This window comes from Myiozetetes cayanensis, unplaced genomic scaffold (genome assembly GCF_022539395.1).
Source record: "Myiozetetes cayanensis isolate MyiCay16 unplaced genomic scaffold, myiCay2020 scf2-11, whole genome shotgun sequence".
NCBI lineage: Eukaryota > Metazoa > Chordata > Aves > Passeriformes > Tyrannidae > Myiozetetes > Myiozetetes cayanensis.
In genome coordinates, this window is record NW_026087411.1 from 97,249,254 (window position 1) to 97,271,325 (window position 22,072).

Genomic DNA, 22,072 nt, shown 5'->3' on the forward strand with positions numbered 1-22,072 from the left:
CTACACTTCATAGTGACATAATTTTTTTTAAAGATCACATGCCCACAGTGATTCTTGAAAATCACTGTCAGCTGCTTTTGCTACCAGGCATTTTTGACTGAGTGAAGCCCACAGAGACCTTGACACTGCATCCTTCCCCTAACATAAATTCAGTGTCTGAAAGGGACCATCTCTCTACACTTTTTCTGTCATTGCTGTTATGCAGCATCCTGGTCTATTCAGTAGCACTAATAGATGGAGGTGAGAAGCTACAGGCACATTGCAACTTCATTAATGCTCTGAACAGTCCAGATTTGATCTATTCACGCACCATCTATTCTTTCTCCCCCTTGTAAATGATTTCACAGTATAAACTGACTGCAGACTACTGGATTGCCAAGGTGATTATTTGTTATCTTTCTCTTTTTTTACCCTTCAATCAGATCCTGATCACTGCTGTTTAGCCAGTTTCCAGTCTCAATAGGTACTGATTCTGGCCATCAGTATGAGCTGGGCAGATTTTTTTCATTCATTGAATTCATGCTAGCAGAGAAGAGTAGCTTGGGAGAAAAAGGGGAACTGAACAATCTGCTTTTCTGGCTATCAGAAATTTAACAAAAAGCCCACAAATATTAGAAAACATGACAGGTTGCCTTCTGCAGATGCTGATGAGGTTGTTTAGCTTGCGGTCTTTGTCAGTTTTTCGTTTACAAGAGCTTATTACTCCATCACTGCATTTTTTTTTTTAAGTAACAGACTTCACAAACACCATTACATAGTAATAGCGAATGTGGCATTACAAGCTAAAGTTGACTGCTCTTAGGGTTATCCAGGAAACCTGACCACAGAAACAGTGCTCTGAACCCTCCCCCCCCGGGTCTAACCTCTCTGGACAGTGTGTGCCAAGAGCTGCACACCTGCCTCTGAGTGGGGACCCTAAATCAGCCAACACAGGAGTGCCAGGGTAGGGATTTTTTGTCCAGGTAAGGTTTTAACTTCACTTCAGATGCACAGCCAGGCACTTCCACCTGAATCAACAAGCAAGTCACTTCTTTCGGAACTAGAGTACAGCTTTTTCTTTTTATCAGTGCTCAACCCAAGTGTTATTAGAGCCTTCTTTGTTAGATAATAACACAGTAGATAATAAAAAGTGCTTCCAATGCTGACAGAATACTTCAAGCCCCGAACTTTCATATTTTGAATTAGTACCTGAAGACAGCTGAAGACTCAGGCTTTATTTCTTGTCTAAGAACAGTCAAGTAACTCTGCTCGCTGTGACATTGCCTTAGTGGAAGCAGTTGAGAGGTCGTGTTTATAGAGGTAAACCAAACCAAAGCCCAGGCACGGCCCTGTGCCGGCACTCGATCACCCACCCTCCCTGGCTGCCGTCACAGGCTCTGGCACGGCTTTGGCCCAGCACAACGACCCGCTGGAGGCCAGGGGTGACTGCACCAACACTGCTCCAGCGAATCTCCTCTATCTGGAAAGGCATGAGCATCCCTGGTGAGCTCCCAGCCCGCCAAACTAACGCGGAGCGATGAGACAGAGAGGGAGGACAAACACCGCCCGCTCCCCCGCCGCTGTCAGCGCCGGCGGCCGCCGCTCTGCACAGCCCTGCCGGGCGGGGAGACCCGAGAACAGAGCCGCTGAGATCCCGGTGACTCTCTCCAGGAGCAGCATCTCCACACCACAGACCGGGAATTCTGCCTGCGAGGGGAGCGGAGCGGCGGGGCCACCGCACGCCGCCCGGGCCCACGAATAACCAAGTGGCTTTGAGTAACTGACAGACAGACCGGAATAGCTTTTTCTTGCCCCTCCTTCGCTCCCTGCCGCAGGAAGCGCATCCCCGGGAAAGGCTGAAGGGAAACTCCCACCGCCCGCCCTGCTGGCCCTGCGCATATGCTAACCCGGCCCCTGTGCCAGGACTCCAAATGTCCGCTCGGGCTTCGCAGTAGCAGCGGTCGGATGTGCTCGCAGGGCGCGCGGCTGTCGCTCTGCCCTTCTTCCGGGTCTGGCTTCACCCGCCTGGGCGGGGCTAGTGCTTCGCGGGCCGCGAACAGCGCGGGTCTCGCGAGAGCTCCCTCTTTTCCCGGCCGGCGCGGAGCGAGGTGGGTGCCGGGGTCGGGGCCGCCGTTCGGTCCGCGGGGCTGCGGCGATACCGGGCCGGGCACGGAGCGGAGCCGCCCGCGGCGCCCTCGCGGGGGGATGCGCCCGATTACCGCCTGCCCGGGGCCCGATGGCCGCCGGGGCGTCCGGCGCCGGGATGGGGGCCGATGGAGTTTCCCTCCACCCTCCTCCGCTGGCGACCCGTGGGAGGTGGGAGGAGGGGGCCGGAGCGGGGAGCGGGGCCCGGGAGCGCCGCCCGAGCGCCCGCTGGGGACACGTGGGGCTCCGGGAGCGGCGGGGCCGCCTCCCTGGGGCTCCCGGGGCCTGGGAGCGGGCCCGCGGCGGACAGGCCCCGCTGCCGGGACGGTGTTCCCGTGTCGTGGTGGCACCGCCTGGAGCGGCGTGCTGGGGCTGGCGTGGGCCCTGGAGCGCTTTGGCTTCGCTCTGGGACGTCCGGCTGCGCAGCGGGATTGCAGAGTCCTGGCTGTAGCAGGTGACATGCGCTCGGTCACAGCCGAGGTGTTCTTTTGCGTTGCAGAAAGGCCATGTTCAGCTCTAGCGCCAAGATTGTGAAGCCTAATGGCGAGAAGCCAGATGAGTTCGAGTCTGGTATATCCCAGGTATGTGTGTGGCCTTTCATTCTGCTGTTTGGTAACTCACTGCAAGTTATGGAGACAGTGTTGTGACAGTTATCCAGAGCCTAAACTTTGAGGTTGAGGCTGTCTAAATATGTTCTCTTTCCTAGTTTTACGTAGGAACTGGGCCAGTCAGCCTCTGTTCCCAACAGCTGAACTTGTTGCATGTCAGTGTGCCTTATATAGGAAGTTAAATCTTTGATATTGACTGGGGTAAAAAGTTCATAGCTGCTCCCTGGCACTGTGGACAGGCTTTGGGCTCAAGGGTTCTTATGAATTGAAATATATGCAATGGATTATTTTGCAACTTCACTTTTCTAGGCTCTACTGGAGTTGGAAATGAACTCCGACTTAAAGGCTCAGCTGCGGGAGTTGAACATCACAGCAGCTAAGGTAGGTTGGACTTCTCCACAGTGAACTGCCTGGGTACTTGCTCTATGTGTGTTTAATTTTTATAAATGTTAACATAGATGAATGATATTTTCAACCCTTTCTTAGGGTCTGTGGTGGTTTTATTATCTGCTGTTATGGCTTGTCATCTTCTGGCATTTGCTTTTAGCACGTAATATTTTGTAATAGTTTTTTCCTTGGGAACTAGTCTGAAAAGTCATTATAAAAACTTTACTAGCAGTTCGGTGTGTTAATAAAAGTGTTTGAAAATGGTTGTTCTACTTGCTGTCTCTGCAGACTGGGTTTGGGGTCTGAAACTGGCTTTTTGCATGTGAATATTGGCTGGAAATGTAGGTGTTGCAGAAACTTCATCAGGAGCGTCAACTGTCATACTCTTCATAAAATCAGTTTATTGTGAATTTTTTATACACCAAGTAATAGATGGTAGGTGTATTAGGCTGATAGACTGACCTGGTCATGTAGGTTAGCCTGCTTGTACACTTCAGATTTAGTTCATACAGGCAACTGAAACCTAAAGCAAAAGACAATTAGTGGAAAAGCAAGAAGAAAAATAGTGTTAGTCACCCTGGAGACTGGATGGCATCAATGAAGCTGGTCACTGCAATCAGAAACTAAAGTAAGCTGCTTTTGGTTCTCGCTCCGGCCCACCATTACAGACACTGAGGCATAGCTGCTTAGAGTGGAGTTAAAGAATCCGGCAGTTTAGAAAGCAGCTTGGTGTATGAGTTCAGGGGCCCTGCCTTCAGAAGAACCACATCCCTGATTGGAGTACAGCAATGTGAGCTGTCCTCAGGGAGGGGCTTTTAGAAATGTCTCTGGTGTTTACTGAGGTGTTTGATTTTATTTGTGAGAAATCTTCTGTGGGCATCTGAATTGGCTTATGTGGGAATGTAGCTGGTGAAAACCAGTCTATTCCGTTCTGTTGGAGAATGAGGATGTCTCTGCAGCCAGGTTCATGGGAAAAACGCTTTGTAAGCTATACGAGCTTTAGATGTGATAAATTGTTGGAGAATAAACCAGGGGAAAGGTAACATGTTTGGGGTGTTGTAATCCTGCTGGCATTTGGAGGAGAAGGAAATGGTTTGATTGTGTAGTGATGCAGGCCTTGGGAAGTTGTGGACAGGGGATTTCCATGAAGCAGTAGCTCAAAAATATGAGATTTGTTAAACTGAGCTTTGCCTACAGTCTGCTTTAGAGGCAAGTAATTTTTGAAACTTTATATCTGCATGTAAGCTCTATTGCAGATGTGACTGTAAGCATTCAGTATAGTTATTCTGGCATCTGAGTTTCATACTGAAAAAAATGAGCTTTGCTATTCAGAGGTTGTGACTCTGAAAGGAGTGGTGGGATTTATTGCCCAGTCACTCCTTTACGGCAAAACAAGTGCTCTGATAAAGGTTTTTCTATTCAGTGCTTTGTCTTAAATGCATTAAGGCAGTGCTGCTGTGTGATGTGCTCTCCACCCCACAAACTCATAAACAGGACCATCAAATACTTGTGCTCAGAGGATTCACCATCAAAGCAAACATTACTTCTCGGCCCCCAGGTAACACTGTACTTCTATTTCAGGAAATTGAAGTGGGTGGTGGCAGAAAAGCCATCATTATCTTTGTACCAGTTCCTCAGCTGAAATCCTTCCAGAAGATTCAGGTGCGGCTAGTTCGTGAGCTGGAGAAGAAATTTAGTGGAAAACATGTGGTGTTCATTGCTCAGGTAAAACATTTTAGAATTATAAAAATGTTGATTTGAAGGGATCTGTGGAGGTGATCTAGTCCAGCTTCATGCATGATCTGGGATTGCTTACAGCATTAGATCAGGTCAGCCATGGTTTTGTCTAGCTGAATCTTGAAAACATCCAGGATTCCACAGCCTCTCTGGATAACCTGTTCCAGTGCTGCATTACCCTTCTGTCTTGCCCGTTTAAGGTAACAGTGATACAACACGTATTTTTGTTCCAGCAGGAAATGTAATGAGTGTCCTGTGGATGTTCGGTAAAATGATTTCAGCTGGCAGCTGAGGCTGTGTAAACTTGGTGAGATGTGAAGCTTTTTTGTGAAGAATAAAACTTTCTTGTTCTGACCTCTCTTACTTCAGAAGTTTGAGAAGCAAAGCTTGAAAGTAAAAGGGAGCAAATATTAGTAGGTAGTTTACTACACTTACATAATCTAAGCACTCAGAATTCAAGTTAATAGGAGAGGAAGAAAAAAATCTAACTCAAGTTCTAAATTTCTGGAGGAGCTAGGGCATGGAAAGGCGATGGAGGGCTTTCTGGGCAGTACTGAGAGGTGGACAAACTGGAGAGCTGTCTGCAGAGTGGACAAGCTGTTATTAGTGAAAAATACTTCTTTAAATAATGCTAAGAGGCAAAGCACCTTACCCTGAATCTTCATGTGACCAAGAACGTTTATTTTAATGAGGTCCCTCTGGCTCACTTTACCTATGTGCTTGAGAATTCCTTGTCAGTTCAGTAATACGCATTTTAGAGGGGACCATGTGCAGATCTTCTGCTGTAGGTGAAATGTTCTTGAGTATGATATGACTCAGTTTGGGTTATGGTAACCCCATCATGAATACAGTCATGGAGAAGCTGTGGTGTGATGGTAGAAAATACTTCAGGTGGCCTACAATTGCATGTAAAACTCAGTGTTTTAAAACACCTACCCTTCAGCAGGGAAGTAGAAAATAGGTTTTACTGATCTCAGGTGCTATAAATTCCTTTGGATCCTTCTTTTGGAACAGGTTACATTTTAGCCAGAGTTTAATCTGAATTGTGTAATACATCTCATTTTTCAAACTAATGTAACCCAGCTGTCTGTGGGACTGAGCTCACTACACTGGGTTGCACCAGAGGCTCAGTCTCGCAGAAATTGTAAAATTCTCTGGAATTTCTGTTCCCAGGGAAGTGTGTCCACATTGCTAATGAGACCCAGTAAACTTCTTGGTTGTATTCATGGGGAGAGGGGATGAAGTACAAAACTTTTATTTCAATGCACTGAATACAAGATTAGTAGTTGAGAAATAAAGAAATGAAGCATTTTAGCTTCTGCAAGTAACTTGAGGTTCTAATAGTGGTGTAGCTTTGAGTATCCTTAACTCTCCCTTTTTGATTTTTCGTGCATTTTCTGGTTGGAGGAGAAGGTGCGTGTGTTGTTGATGGTTTTGAGTATATTGCAACGACTAGATACTGAGAAATCCCTTTGTTGTTGTTTGATTTGGTTTTGTTGTTTTACTTTCTTAACAGAGAAGGATTCTGCCCAAGCCAACAAGAAAAAGTCGCACAAAAAACAAGCAAAAGCGTCCGAGGAGGTTAGTAAATAATACTAATTCAGCATGACAACCTTCATACTAAACTGGTAGTTTAGTCAAATAATGGGTAGTTGACGCTATGATTAAAAACAAAGGTAGAGCCCTTCCCAAATCTTTGTTCTGGAAGCCTAGCCATGATGATGATGATGGGTAGTTGAGTTTTTGAGAAGTAATTCAAGTGTTTAAGTGGTCTTGTCTTTTCTCCTACTGCTTCAAATAGTATCTGCCATCTGACTGCCAAAGTGTGCAGTAGAAAGCTCATGTTTGGATACTGTGTTGCATTTCTTAGCACTCCATCTGTATTTCTAGCTACGGCCGTAGCTAACTTTTAGCCAGTAATGCTGGCTTAAGAAACCCCAATTTGCTCTCTTGTTATCACAGTGTGCTGACAAGAATTATTTTTTTCTAAGTTGTAGGAAGAGCCACTTCCACATCACATGTTAAACTGTACAGAAGTGAAGGCTGGCACACTGAAGGGGATGCAATGAGGGAGAGAGTGGCTGAGGAGGGTTATAGGTATGAGTACTAGTCCCTCTGGGTATGAGTTTATTAGCAGTAGTATAGTCATTTGTGTTAAATGGCCTCCCTTGCTCTTATCTAGTGTCTTAATTGCTAGACATGCAACACTGCTATATCATCTATGCTGTTCTACATCTTGCTGTATCATTATGTGGTCTTAAAAGTTTATCCTCTTTATGAGATGTGGCATGTCCTACAACTTCTCCCAGCCGCAGTATTATACCTCTGTTATTTGTGTTACTGTATTTTGCAATCTTTAGGCATGGATTTTAAAACTGCAGTTTCATAGTACTCATCTGCAGTCCGGCCTTTGGAGGACTCTGCCTATGTTCTGTTAAAACTAGTATTGCACAGTGGCTGGAGAAGTTGGCATCTGTGTGTGTGATTAGCATCCTGGCAGTTTCTGCACGAGGGAAGGCAAGTGTGCAGGACTGACTGGACCTTGGAGAGGTCAGGCTGGCGGTGTAAAACTGCTGTGTGCATTAAGAAGCATAGAAATGTGATTGATGTTGGTCTCCCTTAGCTATCCCACTATTCACAGGTTTCAAGTGCTGCTGTAGACATAGCTCTTAAATACTAGTGGTACTGCCTTGAAACTGCAGATAGAGATGCTGGAAATCTTATTAGTTCTCTAGACTCGTGCAAAATAGCTTGGGCTAATTTTTCTTATTTTGGCTCTCTTCTGGACAGTTCAAGAACACACATGTAGAAATCAGTCTTCTAAGCGTGGACTAAACTTACTAGCTAGTCTTTTCCTGTAGTACATTGAAGTTCTAAACCACTTGGCCTTAGGCAGATGAAGAAACCAGTGTTTTCAAAACTGAGTCTTCTATGAATGTATTCTGTGTAGCTGAAGGTATTTGCACACTTAAACTCTTCCAGTGAGTGTCTCTGGCAGAATTGCAGGTGGGACAGTTTGGTTCCAATTTAAATAAAATATTCCTTAAATAGGTAGAAATAGAAGAATGTTTCAGGACCGTTAAAAAACAATGCGTGATCTAAAAGGTCAGAAACCTGGCTACTTTTCCCCCTTGTCACTAAGTTTCTGCACTTACTGTAGAATTAGCTTTTATTTTTGCATAACCTGTGATAATGTGGTATTGTCACACTGTGGCATTAAGATAAAAAATGCTACTGAATTTTCAACTAAAGCATGCTTACGAAAGGCTTGACAAACCAAGGTTTTCAAGAGGATGTGTTTTAATGATACCAAGAGGATGTGTTTTAATGATACCAAGAGGATGTGTTTTAATGATACAAATGTGGCCTTTCAGCCGTACGCTTACTGCAGTGCACGATGCTATCCTTGAAGACCTGGTCTTCCCAAGTGAAATTGTGGGCAAGAGAATCCGCGTAAAACTGGACGGCAGCAGGCTTATAAAAGTCCATCTGGACAAGGCACAGCAGAACAATGTTGAACACAAGGTAAATGAAAAAATTTACTTTCTCATGCAGGTCAGGATGGCATTCTGACATCACTAAGAGACTGCTTAGTGATAAAGAGTCCCTTTTGGCTGTAGAGATGCTTCTGTCTCTGGAATAAGGTGCTGAAGATGAAGCAAGATAGTTTTGAAGTAAAGCTCTAGTTCAACTTGCTAAAGCCCCTGGATTGTAAAGTAGCTATATTGGTACCTTTCATGGGAACAGACTGTGTTTTGTTGGGTTTTTTTGTATTTTTAGAGGTCAGTTGGGTTGTTTTGTTTAGTTGGTTTTATTGTTTTTCAAGTGAAGCACTTACTTTTGACCTTAAACAGATGTGCTTAGTGCAGCCTGCACTTTGCTTGGCCTTGTTCTGGAGGGGTGTGTTTGGGCCTGCTCAGGTGTCAGGGTCTCCCATGGTTGCAAATCAGAGCATGTCTGAATACTCTCCAGAAAACGTATCTTCTGTGTAAATGCTCAGCCACCTTAATCTAAAAGAAAATTAGCCTTAGAGCTCTTGTCATAGTGAAGATAAAGTGGCAAATAATTGAGTAGCTTAAGTATGTTAACTTAGAGTTACTTTTTTTACACAGAATGTGTAAACAAGATTATTTGTCTTCACAGGTGGAAACATTTTCTGGTGTCTACAAGAAGCTCACAGGCAAAGATGTGGTGTTTGAATTTCCAGAATTCCAGCTGTAAAGTGCAAAAAATGGCTGAATAAACAACTGTTCATATAACAGAGTAATTTCATTTAAATTTTGAATTCCATAAACACAGATGGGGATTAACTGGTTCATGGGACTTCCCTGCTGTCTAGAGAGTGACACTTGTGTATCCAAGTATTAAGACCATCAGCAGTTTAACAGTATCCCTCTTAGTTTATTCTTGGCACTGTTGCAACACAACTCTGGACAAAAGAGTCCAGAGTCTGCAAAAAGAATTGGCAATGAAAAACCTAAGTATTGTGAGTCTCATCTTTTGGGGAGAATGTGGAGAATTACTGTAGAGCAGTGGAACTGCTGAGTTTTGGACACAAGAATACCACTTGGAGACCTACATGTTCCTGATAAAGGAAGAAGTCTACGTAGCAGGTGATGTGTGACTTCTGAAGTATGAAGCATTGACATCTGAATAAGGGGGTTGAATTCTTAGGGAAGTATGCTGGGGGAGGTATAGGTTGAATTTGAGGTATCTTAAATTGCTCTTAAATGGCAATATTACCTTCCAGTTCTTACCTAAAAGCAAATCCTGTAGCTTCTCACCTTTATCAAAATGAAATGGGGAGAAATTTTCACTTCAGAGTTTTTTACTACATTACTGGATGTAAATTACAATTTTTTAGCTATTGGTCTTGCTTTCAGAAATGTTTGGTTTGTTTTTTTTTTTTTTTAAGTGATGTTTTAACATGGTTCAATACATGCTGGAGGGTACAGAGAGGTGGGGAAGGACTATGTGTTCTGACATCCAATGGCTGAATGGTAGTGTCCCATTTTTACTTCAGTACCTTTGCTTAGCACCACTTTACACAAGCTCAGATGGGAGCATGGAGTTGGTCATGTAAAGTTCTGTGCAGATTACATGAATTATTCGTAATAGCCTGTTGAGTACAGTCAGTGTTTAACAGTAAAAGACAACTAATTATGGAGTCAGTCTACTTGGTGGAGAGCTAAGTTGGGAAGAAGTTGTATAACAGGAGCTCTTAATAACTTGCATTTTCCTACCTGAGAGTAGATGGAGAACAAGTACTACATACTGAGGGTCTTCGTACCTTTGCTTCCTTTTCCCATTTACTGTCGTTTTGTTGTTTCCCATTTGACACCTCTTATTTAGCGGTGGAGAGATATAAGGTTAAAACAAGTTCTGTGTTTCAGTGCTTTTGCATTGAAAAAGTCAAGACTTTAACACAAGTTATGGCATGACTTAGAAGGGCAGGACAGGTAGCTGTGTGCTGTTAACTTTTGGTTCAGAGAATGCAAAGAGAAGGAAAATATGTGCCCCGATGCAATTAGTAGGTAATTTCCTGCTACTTGCTGACAAGGCTTGAATGTTTGCAGAAAAAGCAGGTTGCATCTTTGAAGAAGTTGCCTTGCCTTAAAGCCTTTTTTTGTCTCCTTTTCAAACTCAAGTCTCTGGAGGATAAGCTTAACTCCTTCTTTATTCCTTGACTGTTTATTGTTTTGTCTTGGATGATTCAGCAGAAGTGAATTCAACAGCTTCCCTTAGTATTAGATGAGGAGATTTGTAGGTATAGAATAACTGCAAATCCTGTCTCCTTTTGTGGAGAATAATTGTAAAAGGTCTTACACTAGGAGAGCCAGAACTTCAGAATTTTAAGTTTTCATTGCTAAAATGGATATTACTTAGGTTGGAAATACCACCTCTTCCAGTCCCCCCAAAATAATTCTAGTCTTGAGTCAAACACATTACTAAGCTTCCTGTTCCAACAGTCACAGATGGCAGCCTGTGCAAATAGAATTTTGCTGGTGTAGGTTGGAAGAAGCAGTCTGGGGAGTATTTGGAGGCTTACCAGATGTTAACTATCTTTAGTTAGAGGTTGGTAAGTCTGCTGGGACTGTGTAACCTCTGCAAGAAGAGGTGATCCTCAGCAGGCTTCAGTAGACAGCATTTCCTATTTTGTGATGAAATGTAACTCAGATTTGATCTCTTCATCATAATAAAAATATCATTAGAGTTTCTTTTGAAGCACTGGGAGGGGGTACATGGGGTAGGAGAAATCTAGTAAACTGAATGTAAAGATTGCAAATGTTCCCAGGCATTACCAGCTGGCTATAGATTTTTCTTGGCTCTTGTTGCAAGCCCTTTTGAACCAGATGAAATGCAAAGGCCCGTGATGGCCCCATAAGCAAATTCTTTGAGTGAAAGGATAACACTGTCAAAGCCCTTTATGGTTTTTACATCAACTAAGCTACAAGTAAAGGTGGATTTTTGTGGCATAAAAATACAAGGCTGTGTGCTTTGCGAAAGACTTTAGTCCTAATTTACCTTTATTCACAGACTCCCTCGTGTGTTTGTGTCAGTGATCCTGTCAGACAAGTCCCTCTGTCCCTTGACAGGCTTATCGAGTGCATGCCTGCAATCTGGAAAGTGAGTTGATGCCATCTGGTCAAGTGCTAATGAGGCTGCTGGAATGCTGGTGTCAAATGTTACCTTAACCTAAGCAGACTCCATGTGAGATGATGCTAGACTTTTTCCTATACTTTTCATATACTGGCACAGTTGACCTCTGAACGTGTGATTCCTCACTGAGTTTTATCAGCTGGTCTGGGTGAAAATGGAGGGCATTCTGTACAGAGACCCTGTGCAGCAGTAGTATGTGGGTGGTGTCAGTGTGAAGAGACAGCCATGTATTGAAGAGTATGAAAAGACCAGTTCTTTCCTGTAGTCACCCCAAATGAGAAGCAAGGGAAGGCTTTATGTCTGTTAAGTGCTCTTGAGACTTCCATCTGATATTAGAGCTTTAATTGTTTATTTCATATGCAGCCTTTCACAAATGTCTTCAAATATTTGTTTATACAAGCTTAGTTCCCTGGTGATTTTCATTTGAAAAGGTTTGTAGGTGTGTCACAATTCTGGTGTGGCAGAACTTGCTTGAAGTTTTGGATGGTAAGTGCTTAACCTCTTTTGTATTAATATGATAATGCATGATAGCATCATGTCTGAGTAGCCCCTCTTGAGTGTAGGTGGGAACAACTGGTGAGTTTTAATGTGTGAAGGAAATCCTATCACTCCTCCATCGTGGACTGAAATAATCTATTTCCTATGGTTTTGTTTTTCATGAATTTTTTAAGTGGGAGGCCTGAGTTTTGATTCTTGGTTACATTTGGAAGTCAGCTAGACTTTTTCCACTTTGTGGGCTGTGCTATCTTGGCCACTAGAGGTGTATCAGAATGACAGAGATAAAGATACTGATTACAGAAAGTTACGAAGCCTCATAGAAAGAAGGCTGGTGGTCAGGCTGTGGAAGTGTTGAGTTTCCCTCTCCTCCACTGCAACATTGATCAATACCAGTGCTTGACTGCTTTTTAACAAAGTGACTTTGCTCTGCCCCTTGCTCCCTGCATTAAGAGTGCTCTTGTGAAAAACCTGCATTGTTCTGAGAGCAATAGAAAAGTGACATGAAATGTCTTTGTACTCGTGCTCTGTTCCCTGCTGAGAGCAACAGCTAAAGGATCTTATTTGTCTTGCCATCAAGAGGATAAGGTTTGTTGGATTTGTTACAGTCTATGAGTTCGGGTATCCCCTCCTCTACCTTCTAGTTACTGTTATTCTGTCTTGTTTTCAGGAAGATCGTTGGTATCTTAACAAGCGTTTGCTGCTAGGTGTTGCTAACTGATGAATAGCTAGCGTTTTTCATTATTGGATATCGAGTTAACATGTCTTGGCTCAGTTGTGTTCTGCGCCTGGAGCAGCAAAGATAGAATTAAATCCAGGCACTGAAGAGTGCAACATCACTAATGAAGTTGAAGGCCAGATTTTGCACAGCTGCAAATAATTCCTGTGTATTGCTGTGTCTGCACTGATCATTCCCACCATACACCCCACCATACATACATATTGCACAAGAGAGGTGGTAAGGATAGCTGCTGGTGTCTGCCTGCCCACAGAGGGGCAGTGGTGCTGGGACTGTGCTAAGGAAAGCGGTTCCTATGGGTATCTTCATAGGGATAGATCTACAGACTGGTTTTTACCAGAGGTACTTTAATGTTTATTAATAAAGTTTCATATTTGCATAGCTAAGCAGTTACTGTTACGTGAAGCCAGAGGGAATGGGACACATCATTACATTATCTGGATAGCGGAGGAGGAGTTACAGTCAGTGTGGCTGTGTGCAGGTCTGTACCATGGAGGAGTCCTGCATCTCCTTGCCTCTTCTGGGAGTATTTTGGGAGTGCCCTGGGAGGCTTACTAAGGGCTGGTTAGCGAGGCAGCCCTTACTTTTAAGAGCCAGAACAGCATTTGTAATGGCCTGCAATAAACTGAGCTCCAGCAACTGAGCTCAGGTATTGACTTATTAAGTTAGTTAAGCCCTTCTGTATATGGACCATGCCTTTTTCTCTGTTACATGAATAAAAACTATGTATTTACTTATTTTCCCCTTTCCTAGAGAAAGCACTTCTACTGCATTTATAGCATTTGCCCTTTCCTTTTGAATTCTGTTAATTTATGGTTGTTTTCACATGTTTGTTTTTACTTCTCCATCAGCAGTGTTGAATCCTACCTTTTCTACTACACTTTCGCTGAATGGCTCTATTTCTCCCTTGAATTCTTTTTCTGGCCTCAAAGTTATTTGCCTGTGTTTACAGGGAGAGTAGATATGTATGTAAATGGAATTGTCTTTGCCATGGTAATATGATCTTCAAAGGCTTGGACTGCAGTCACTTTGCTGCATTCTTTACATAAAATGTTTGTCTTGGGAAGTTGCTGCCAACAGAGTTCTGCAAGGGCCCAATCCTGCTAATTGCCTGCTGCTTCCACTGAACTGGTGGGGCTTATATGCAAAAAAACCCCAAAACCAAAAACAAACAAAAAACCCCAAACAAACAAAACCCCCAAAAACAAAACAAACCCACAAACAAACAACAACAACAAAAACCAACAAAACCCAAACATGAACTTTCAAATTAGTTATATGTTCTTTACGCAGTTATGTCCATGTTCTGCCATTTTGTCCTTCCTTTACTGATGTGATCTGGAAGTGATCATTGGTTCTTAACTTTTCACGACCATTTGGTGTGTGTTAAAATACAGGAGTCTGTAGCAATGGAGGAGGGTAGCTAAGTTCCAGTCCAGGGTGGTTTAGGAGAGATCTGCTTTTATGAAGGCAATCCACAGGGAGTCCTGAGTATGAGGCATCACTACGTCTTTTTGTACCTACTTTCTATCTTCTCCAGCAAAGGTGGTCAGTGTATGCTTCGCTGTGGGCTGCAAAATCATGAGCTGTTGTGGGTAAGGAAGTTGTACACCCCAGGGCTGAGGAGAGGATGCATAATGTCGTGAGCAAAGCAGGAAAAGAATACCTCAGTATTGTGTGTCATCAGCTTGTGTTGCAAGCCCCACCACAAAATTCTCAATGGAATGGACTTATGCCTTCCACCAGAGTGGATCTGAGAGGTGATAAAGTGAACGCTCACATGATTCTATTGCAGCGTCCTCTAGTCCCTCAGTTTTCTGTGTTCAAATACTTTCCTAATCTTGGGACTGTGGAAGATGGAAAAGAACTTCCTGCTACTGCCCTTAGGTCCCATCCTGGTCTTCCAGTAAGAGGTCACATATTGGGAGTTACCCAGGCTCCCAGCCCTCTGGGTGCTTGCTTACAGCATGACCCCTCAAACCTTAGCTGGAAGAACTGCAAGGGAGGAACAGTGGCATAGGGTGGAGACAGACAATTCACAAGCCTTTTTTGTAGCTATCAGATGTTTGTATGCTATACTGTCTTACAAATATAGCAGCTATTCATTAGAGGATATTAATTGGTATAGTCATAAGTGCTACTCTCCATTTGCTCTGGAAACTGAGAGAGAAACCATTTATATCTGTTGGAGTATAAACTTCTGTAACAGTGGGGGGTGTTCTCAAAATCCCACTTACCACAGTCAGCTGGCCCCATTTGTTTTCCTGCTTGAACATATGTGGAGTACTGTGGTTTACCCAGCACTCAAACTAGTATAGCTGTTTAAGGTAAAAATCACAATTGTTTATTTAGAAGCTATTTTTGATGTCACAGAAGTGATATCAAAAGGTGTTTTTAAAAAAATAAATCTACGAGGTGCCTGCCATGTGGACAATTTAGCGTTTACGTTATTGTGGAACGTTGAGATGTGGCTCTGAAATAGTTGCATGTTTTTCTCAAGTCAAGAATGTTGAAACCAATTGCAAGAAAGGGGAGAATTTCAGTAAGGGGAAAGTGTGTTAATTATCCATGCAAGATGTTCACACTTGCTGCAGTGTTTCATGTGTTTTCATATCTGCTGAAGCAAAGCAAGAAGTGTTGTGCTGGGGCAATGTGCATGCATGGCTTAGAGCTGAATAGATGTAAATGGTTAAAAAGGGGTTCTCTGCTAGAGAGGAGGAGGGGAAAGTAAGAGTGCATTCCCAAAAAAGTACATTCCCAAAATAAAAAGCTTACATCATGGACCTCTTCAGTTTTCCCACACTTCTTTCCTAATTATTGTCCTGCAGGACAGCTGATCTATTTCAAACAGGAAGCTGTTTACAGATAACACTTGCAACTGTTTGTCTGATTTGTTGAACTGTCGAAAAGCAAAAGACAACCTCTTTTCAAATTAAAAACTGTCAGACTTCTGTAAACAGCAGCAATGAGGTTCATCTGTGCAGTGTCCCTGCAGGCACAGAGCATTCTGCAGTTCCCATTTTCTCAGCAGCCATAAGGTAAGAGACTTTTATGCTTTCATTCTGTAGAAGCAAGTAGAGGAAAAAGTCTGAATGTTTGTTAGGGGGCTGCCTTGTATAAGACAAAATATGACTGACAATCCCCAAATAGTAAGGGAAGGTAAGGAAAATAAGAGTTTAATATCTATCGGGTAATGCTGGAGCTTTCTATTGTGAATCACCCATGTGGGTTAGATCACTGAATTCCTGTTTAGTTTAGGGGGTTGTATTTAAAATGTACAAATGCCATTGGAAGAGCTCATTTTCTTTTTAGCAGGGAAGGACAAAGCAGTATATGAATTTTAACTTTTTCTACAATTGAAACTTATTTTAGTTCATTAATGGGTTGTAATTCCTGGTAACAGATATAGGCGGTTGTATGTTTTCTACTTTAAAAAGTGGTCTTTTAATACAGCTGCAAAGCAGGGAATGAAGACTGGCATTGCAGAATTGAAACATGACAGAAGGTCCAGTAGGAGCTGGAATTACACCACTGAATAATTAAGAGCAATCTCAATGAAAACCAAATCATGTTGGAAGTAGTACTATGCAGAAATGTTTAATGAGATATAAGGACATATAAAGATAAAAAATCTAAATGAGCAGGGATATGAGAATAAACCATACTTCAGTAAGCAGAAGGGCACATGTCTGCTTCTCAGTCACAAGCTATGAAAAATCAAGGTTCATAAGGGATTTGCGAGTTTCCATTCTGACCTCTGTGCATACATGCATATGTGCTCAGTATAGGCAGTGAAGTTGTGAAGGGGGATTGTTTTCTAGCAAAATCAAATAGATGTGGAGAATTTTACCCAACTTTACTTGCCATATAGTGAAACAGAGCAACTGGACTGGAAATCCTACAACTTTGACCCTTGGGTATTGGAAGATTTTTAAAATATGGCAAATGTAAAAACTGTTCTATGTTTTCCTCTCTATAGCAGAGATCTTTTGTACTTCATATCTATATAATCATTTACATGATCATGAATATTTAAGGCATTATAGTGATCAGAAAATACAATACAAACACTGATTTAAAGATCTCACTTATAAGAATGATATTATCCCTAAAATTTTAGTATGTTACTTAGGCAGCATTGGTATGCTGATGTTGTAGACAAGAAGTTAGACTTCCAAGTTTAGTATTCCTTTTAAAAATGTTTAGACTGTCTTTCAAAAAATTCTTAGATGTATCTCTTAAATTATTGTTTGAATTAATATATGAAAGAAAATATGTAACTTAAATTCATAGTCAGAATGGCATTTTAAGCATGGCGTAGTCCTAGAGTCAGAGAATTGCAGTGTGGAAGCAGCAAAAATCTACTGTGTAATTTGTAACTGTACATTATGTTCAAGGCTATTTTCTCTGATTACTTTTGAGTGATTTTACACTGTTTCTAAAGTTCTTATTTAGTCATCTTTAGGGCTGTCCAAAAACTCCTGAGCCAGAATCCTTTTGAAGTAGGAAGACTTTTGCCAAAGTAGCTTTTTAAAGTAAAGTGTCAGTTCTCTGGGATAATGTAGTTCTTTTGTCAAATTATTTTGGCTGAAAACCAGGAGAGTTTAACCAAAAATATTCTCATGGTTTCTCTGGGGAAGTGTAGTTTGTGCTTTGCACTGTATTTCACTACTGGCTGAACTTCCAGCTGAACCACGCTTCCCATACAGCTGTGTGGTCAGGGTCTTGCTGTTTTAATTTCCCTTGATAAAAGGAGTGTTAAGATGTGTTTTGGAAAAGGTAGTCTAGTGAAAGAGGCGCAGACTGGGCTCATAAGGCATTGGCTGGTCAACAACTAGTTGGCAGCTTAAATTTCGACTGCTTCCTTCTGTTTTGCAGTTGAACCACAGGCCATCCTGGTTTTCAGCCATGAGAGTAGGACCCTTCAAAACAGTGTGGTATGTCAGTTGAAGATTTAAAGCCTTTTGATGTTTTTATCCACGCAAACAACTGTACAAGGAAGAGAATATTTAATAATGTTTCTAAGGCTTTGTTAGTGCTTCTGCCAACTTTTGTTCTAAATGTGCTCCATTTTATGTATTTGGAACTGAAAAATGCAAGGGAGTATGGCTGGATTTAAAGATCTTTTAAGAACTCTGAAGTTAAGAGGCAAACAACCTGATAGGAGCCTAAAGCTTTAGAAAGAGATGGTTTTGAAAATCCAGCAAGGTCTCATCTCGCCCATCTAAGTGCCTCTTCAGAAAAATCTAGTCCTGGGTGATTTGCCTCTAGTTGTATAAGATGACTGTAAGCAAGAAAAGAATGGAAATTGGTCTGCTCAAGTTCTTCATTAGTGTACCAGTCTCTTACTTGTTCATAAGGATCCAAGGATCCTTAGCTGCTAGGACTGTTTGGATGCTGCTGCCTCAAAATTGTATCAGAAGACTGGCTAGGAGGTCCATAGGTGTCCCGGAGGCCAGGACAGAGCAATAAGACAGATAATGGGGATTTAGAGTTTACATTGGTTTCCTTCTGCAACAAATCACAGAATGGCTTGGGTTGGAAGGGACATTAAAAAGTCATCTAGTCCAGTAGTAAAGCACATGAATGAAACATAGACATGAGCAAACAGTTTCACAGTGCTGCAAGGTAGATACCAAGCTCCTGACCAAGAATCAGCAATGATGTTTAGCTGCTGTTTGGAGTGAATGGAGGAGACCTAAGTGCTGAAGAAAGTGACTCACCACAGACAACCATATGTGTGAGGGCCACAGCAGCTGTCTGAAAACTGCTTGTGAGAAAGGTGCTTCATGATTCCCTCTGTTGGATGTAGGAGTGGATACATTCACTATCTCCAGTGCCAAGTGCCTGGAGGAACTCAAGTTCCAGGAGGTGGAAGCTTGCCTTGAATGCATGTGCCCAGTTTTCCTTCAAGCATGGAGGCTTTGAAAAATGGCTCTGAGAAAAGTTTTCTGCAGTTCTCTTTGAAAAATGGACTGCTGCTACTAGCTGTCATGTAATAACCTACTGTCCAGGACCACTTAACTGGGAAGCAGGAGATATAGATGCAGCTCATTGAACTGCTTCAAACCTCCACCTCCCATCTGCTGAAAAGGTACCCTTGTCCCTAACCAACATAGTAATTTGGAAATGGGACCACTGTGGTTTGTGTCCACAGCTCCCAAGACAGTTTCTAATTGTTGATACTGCTTTGAATTTATACAGGAAAAAATTGAAAGTCTAAACAGTCCAGGGAAGACTTCGGCATGAAGACTTGCATAAGAAGCTAGCCTGCAAGAGAGAGGCATCTCCCCACCATGTTTTAGAAGGGAATGGCAGTGTTTTCTATCCTTCCTGTTTATGATGTACTTAGAGGAGACTGAATGAATTTGGATATGTTTCCTTGACGGTCATAAATGGACTAGGTGGGAGAATAGTGTCTTGTTCTCTTCAGGCAAGATGTTGACCATCTCTGGTCTGTGCAGTGAGAAAAGCTTAGGCACTCAAGTTTCCCAATAATAATAATAATGGCCAGTCTTCGCGAGCGAAGATCCAGGGAAGGTCTTTACACCTTCCAGCCGGAACCTACTGCCTCTTAAGGTGACTGAATTGCTAGGATATGTTTTTGGATACTTTGAACTTGGGATGAGACCATGGATACAGATTCGGGGGTAGTGTTGACTTAAGCAGGTCTCATCTGGAGGTTTAGGGGTGAAGAATGTGGGCAAAGGATGGAGAGCAGAAAGAGAAACTGCTTCAGCTTCGGCTGGTTTCTGAGTAGGGATCTTGAAGAATAAAGCTATGTCCATAGGTGTGCTTAGGTTCCTGGTGCCTGACTTTGTTCTAAAGTGTGGCTCAGTCTGTGATTATTTTCTTTTTGTCCTGCTTGCTAGCTGCAGAATAAGTATAAATAATAACAAGAAAACGTTCCTACAGACACCACTCTTAGATTTTCAGTTTAATTTGAGTGATTATCAGACTTAGTTGTGGATCACCCCAAAATCTCCTCTTACGGTGCTGATGATTTTAACAGATACCGAAACTTATTGATAATAGGCATGCATTAATGCATCTTTAGTGGACTCTTTAGAAATGGTCTATGGACCTTCAAGAGACCATGGATGAGACCATGGATCAGATGTAGATTTGATCTCCATCTGGTCTGAATGCCAGGGTCAGTCTGCTCATTTGGAAGGACAAAACAGTATAAGTGATTTTATAATTTTTATTCTACTGGTAAGTAGAATTTTTGATTATCATCAGAGAAAGATTTGTAAGAGATCATCTAATTTTTGGGAATTAAAACAAAGAGCTTTAAAAAATTAATATGTGAAAGATCTGGAAATGTTAGATGGCACAGTAATTATGGCCAATCAAGATAAAAACATCAGACAAGAACGTAGTGAAGGCCTAGCCCAGGGAACAGCAAAAAATATCTTATTACATAGGAAAAGAAAAATGCGTCTCAATGAGCTTCCTTGTCAGAATGGTGTTAATGAGAAAACAGGTCTTTGATAGCTCACTGGAGTGGAATGACGTTCAGGAAGTGTTAAGGAAATAGATACTGAGAACATGTGGCAGAGCAAGAGAAGGGCTCATCATGAGTGCTGGGGAGACTTGAGGGTAATGGATCTGTCAGCTGCACCCAGAGATGCATTTGCAGTGCAGTGAACCTGAAGTTTAAAGCTAATGTAGAGATAAAATGAGATGATGTAACAAGAGCTGTGTTACGAGCTGCAGCTGAAAAATCTCTTTATTGGAGGTTTTCTTCTTTTCCTGTTCAATATTATCACAAATTGGGTTTGTTGTACCTGGAGAAGGAAGGCTTTGGGATGATCTAATTGCAACCTCCCAGGACCTGAAGGGAGCCATCAAGAAAGATGTGGAGAGGCTTTTTACAAGGGCATGTAGTGACAAGACAAGGGGGAAAGGGCTTCAAACGGAAAGAAAGTAGGTTTAGATTAGATATTAGGAAGAAATTCTTTACTATGAGGGTGGTGAGGCATTGGAATAGGTTGCCCACAGAAGTTATGGATATCCCATTCCTGTAAGTTAGACAGAGCTCTGAGCAACCTGGTCTAGTGAAAGGTGCCCTGGCCACGGCAGTAGAGTTGGAGCCAGATGATCTTTAAGGTCCCTTCCAACCCAGGCCATTCTATGATATATGTCAGAATTACCTTTCATATAATTGTGGAGTGTCAAAGTCTATAGTCACTCTCTACTTTTTAGGACTTATGTAAAACCCATAGAACGGCTTAGTGGGCACCTGGCATCCAGCCAAGGTCAACTCACCATGTCTTCTCTAATAGTTTTTACTCTGTCTCGTAAGCAACCTGTTGTTTAAACATACATTTGCCCATTCAGACCTAATTTACATGTGGTTGCATTCACATTGTTCCTTAATTTTAGGGAAGGTGATGTTAAATGTTGCAACTACAGTATTGGGTACATGGAGTTTCTTCTATGTGTAGAGTTGGTGCCATCTTTTTGGCAGCACTGAGTCACTGTGGCACATATCGTTTTTGTTGTTCATTCTTCCTTTTCTTAAGTCAACTGGCAGATGTTGGGATTTCAGGTCAGTGTACTTTAACACCTCTGAAGCCTTCTATTTTAGTGGTAGCTGCATAATCAGAACAGTAGCATTAGTTTTTGTTCCTCTACATGCCCTATAAATTCTGAACAGACACAAGTGGAGGTTCAAGTGATCACTGCTTAGATGTTCTGCAGCTTCTTAATTTGTGCACAGTTGGCCTGTGGTCATGTTCTAGTTGTGTGAAAGGTGCATCTGCTGCTATTGTTAGAGAATTTGCCGAGTACCAAAGCAAATGGAGATGACAGTAGTTATCACTTACTAACATAGCTTGTTATATTATTCCCTAGAAATGTACATTATTAAAATATAGAAATCTCTCAGGGCAGTTGATAAGATGAAAGAACTTTAATGAAAAATTCCCAAAGGGAGTTGTCATCCTAAAGAATCTTTTGGTAACAGAAGCATCATGATATACAGTTCAGGAAAGTAGCACTTCAGGTTATATAAGTTCAGATAAACATGCTTGTTTTCAAATTGTGTTCTACGCGTTCTATCTATTTTTCCTGAATTCATGTTTCTTCTTCAAAATGAGATGAGATTGTCAAAAGCATCTCACACTGAATGCAGTCACTTTTACTTTTTCCAGTATTTAAAAATATTTGTCAACCAGTGCATTGTACATGGCAAAGGGTTTCAAGCACAGGTATTGTGGTGTGTGTAAGAGCTGCCCTAGGAAATTTTACCTCTGGAAGATATTCTTCTAACTCGGTTCTACTTGGCATGCCTTTTAAGTGGGGTCTTGACCATTGC

At 42.2% G+C, this 22,072-nt stretch overlaps 2 protein-coding genes across 5 annotated transcripts in view; both read left to right on the forward strand.

The window, feature by feature from the left end:
- Window positions 1-2,029: 2,029 nt before the first annotated feature.
- RPS7 (ribosomal protein S7) lies at window positions 2,030-9,115 on the forward strand. Its single transcript, XM_050315666.1, has 7 exons — window positions 2,030-2,087; window positions 2,624-2,705; window positions 3,042-3,113; window positions 4,701-4,844; window positions 6,373-6,437; window positions 8,231-8,381; window positions 9,000-9,115. Exons 2-7 carry the CDS (start codon window positions 2,631-2,633, stop codon window positions 9,075-9,077), a joined length of 585 nt encoding a protein of 194 aa, XP_050171623.1. The 5' UTR covers window positions 2,030-2,087; window positions 2,624-2,630; the 3' UTR covers window positions 9,078-9,115.
- Window positions 9,116-9,246: 131 nt separating this feature from the next.
- COLEC11 (collectin subfamily member 11) overlaps window positions 9,247-22,072 on the forward strand; it is a 44,004-nt gene continuing 31,178 nt past the window's right edge. For 2 of the 4 annotated variants that reach the window (XM_050315661.1, XM_050315664.1), the window contains exon 1: window positions 9,247-15,788. The gene's annotated coding sequence lies outside the window, so the exon portion shown is untranslated. Of the gene's footprint in view, window positions 15,789-17,628; window positions 17,688-22,072 lie in introns of all 4 variants that reach the window. The other 2 variants (XM_050315662.1, XM_050315663.1) reach the window with 2 other exon arrangements.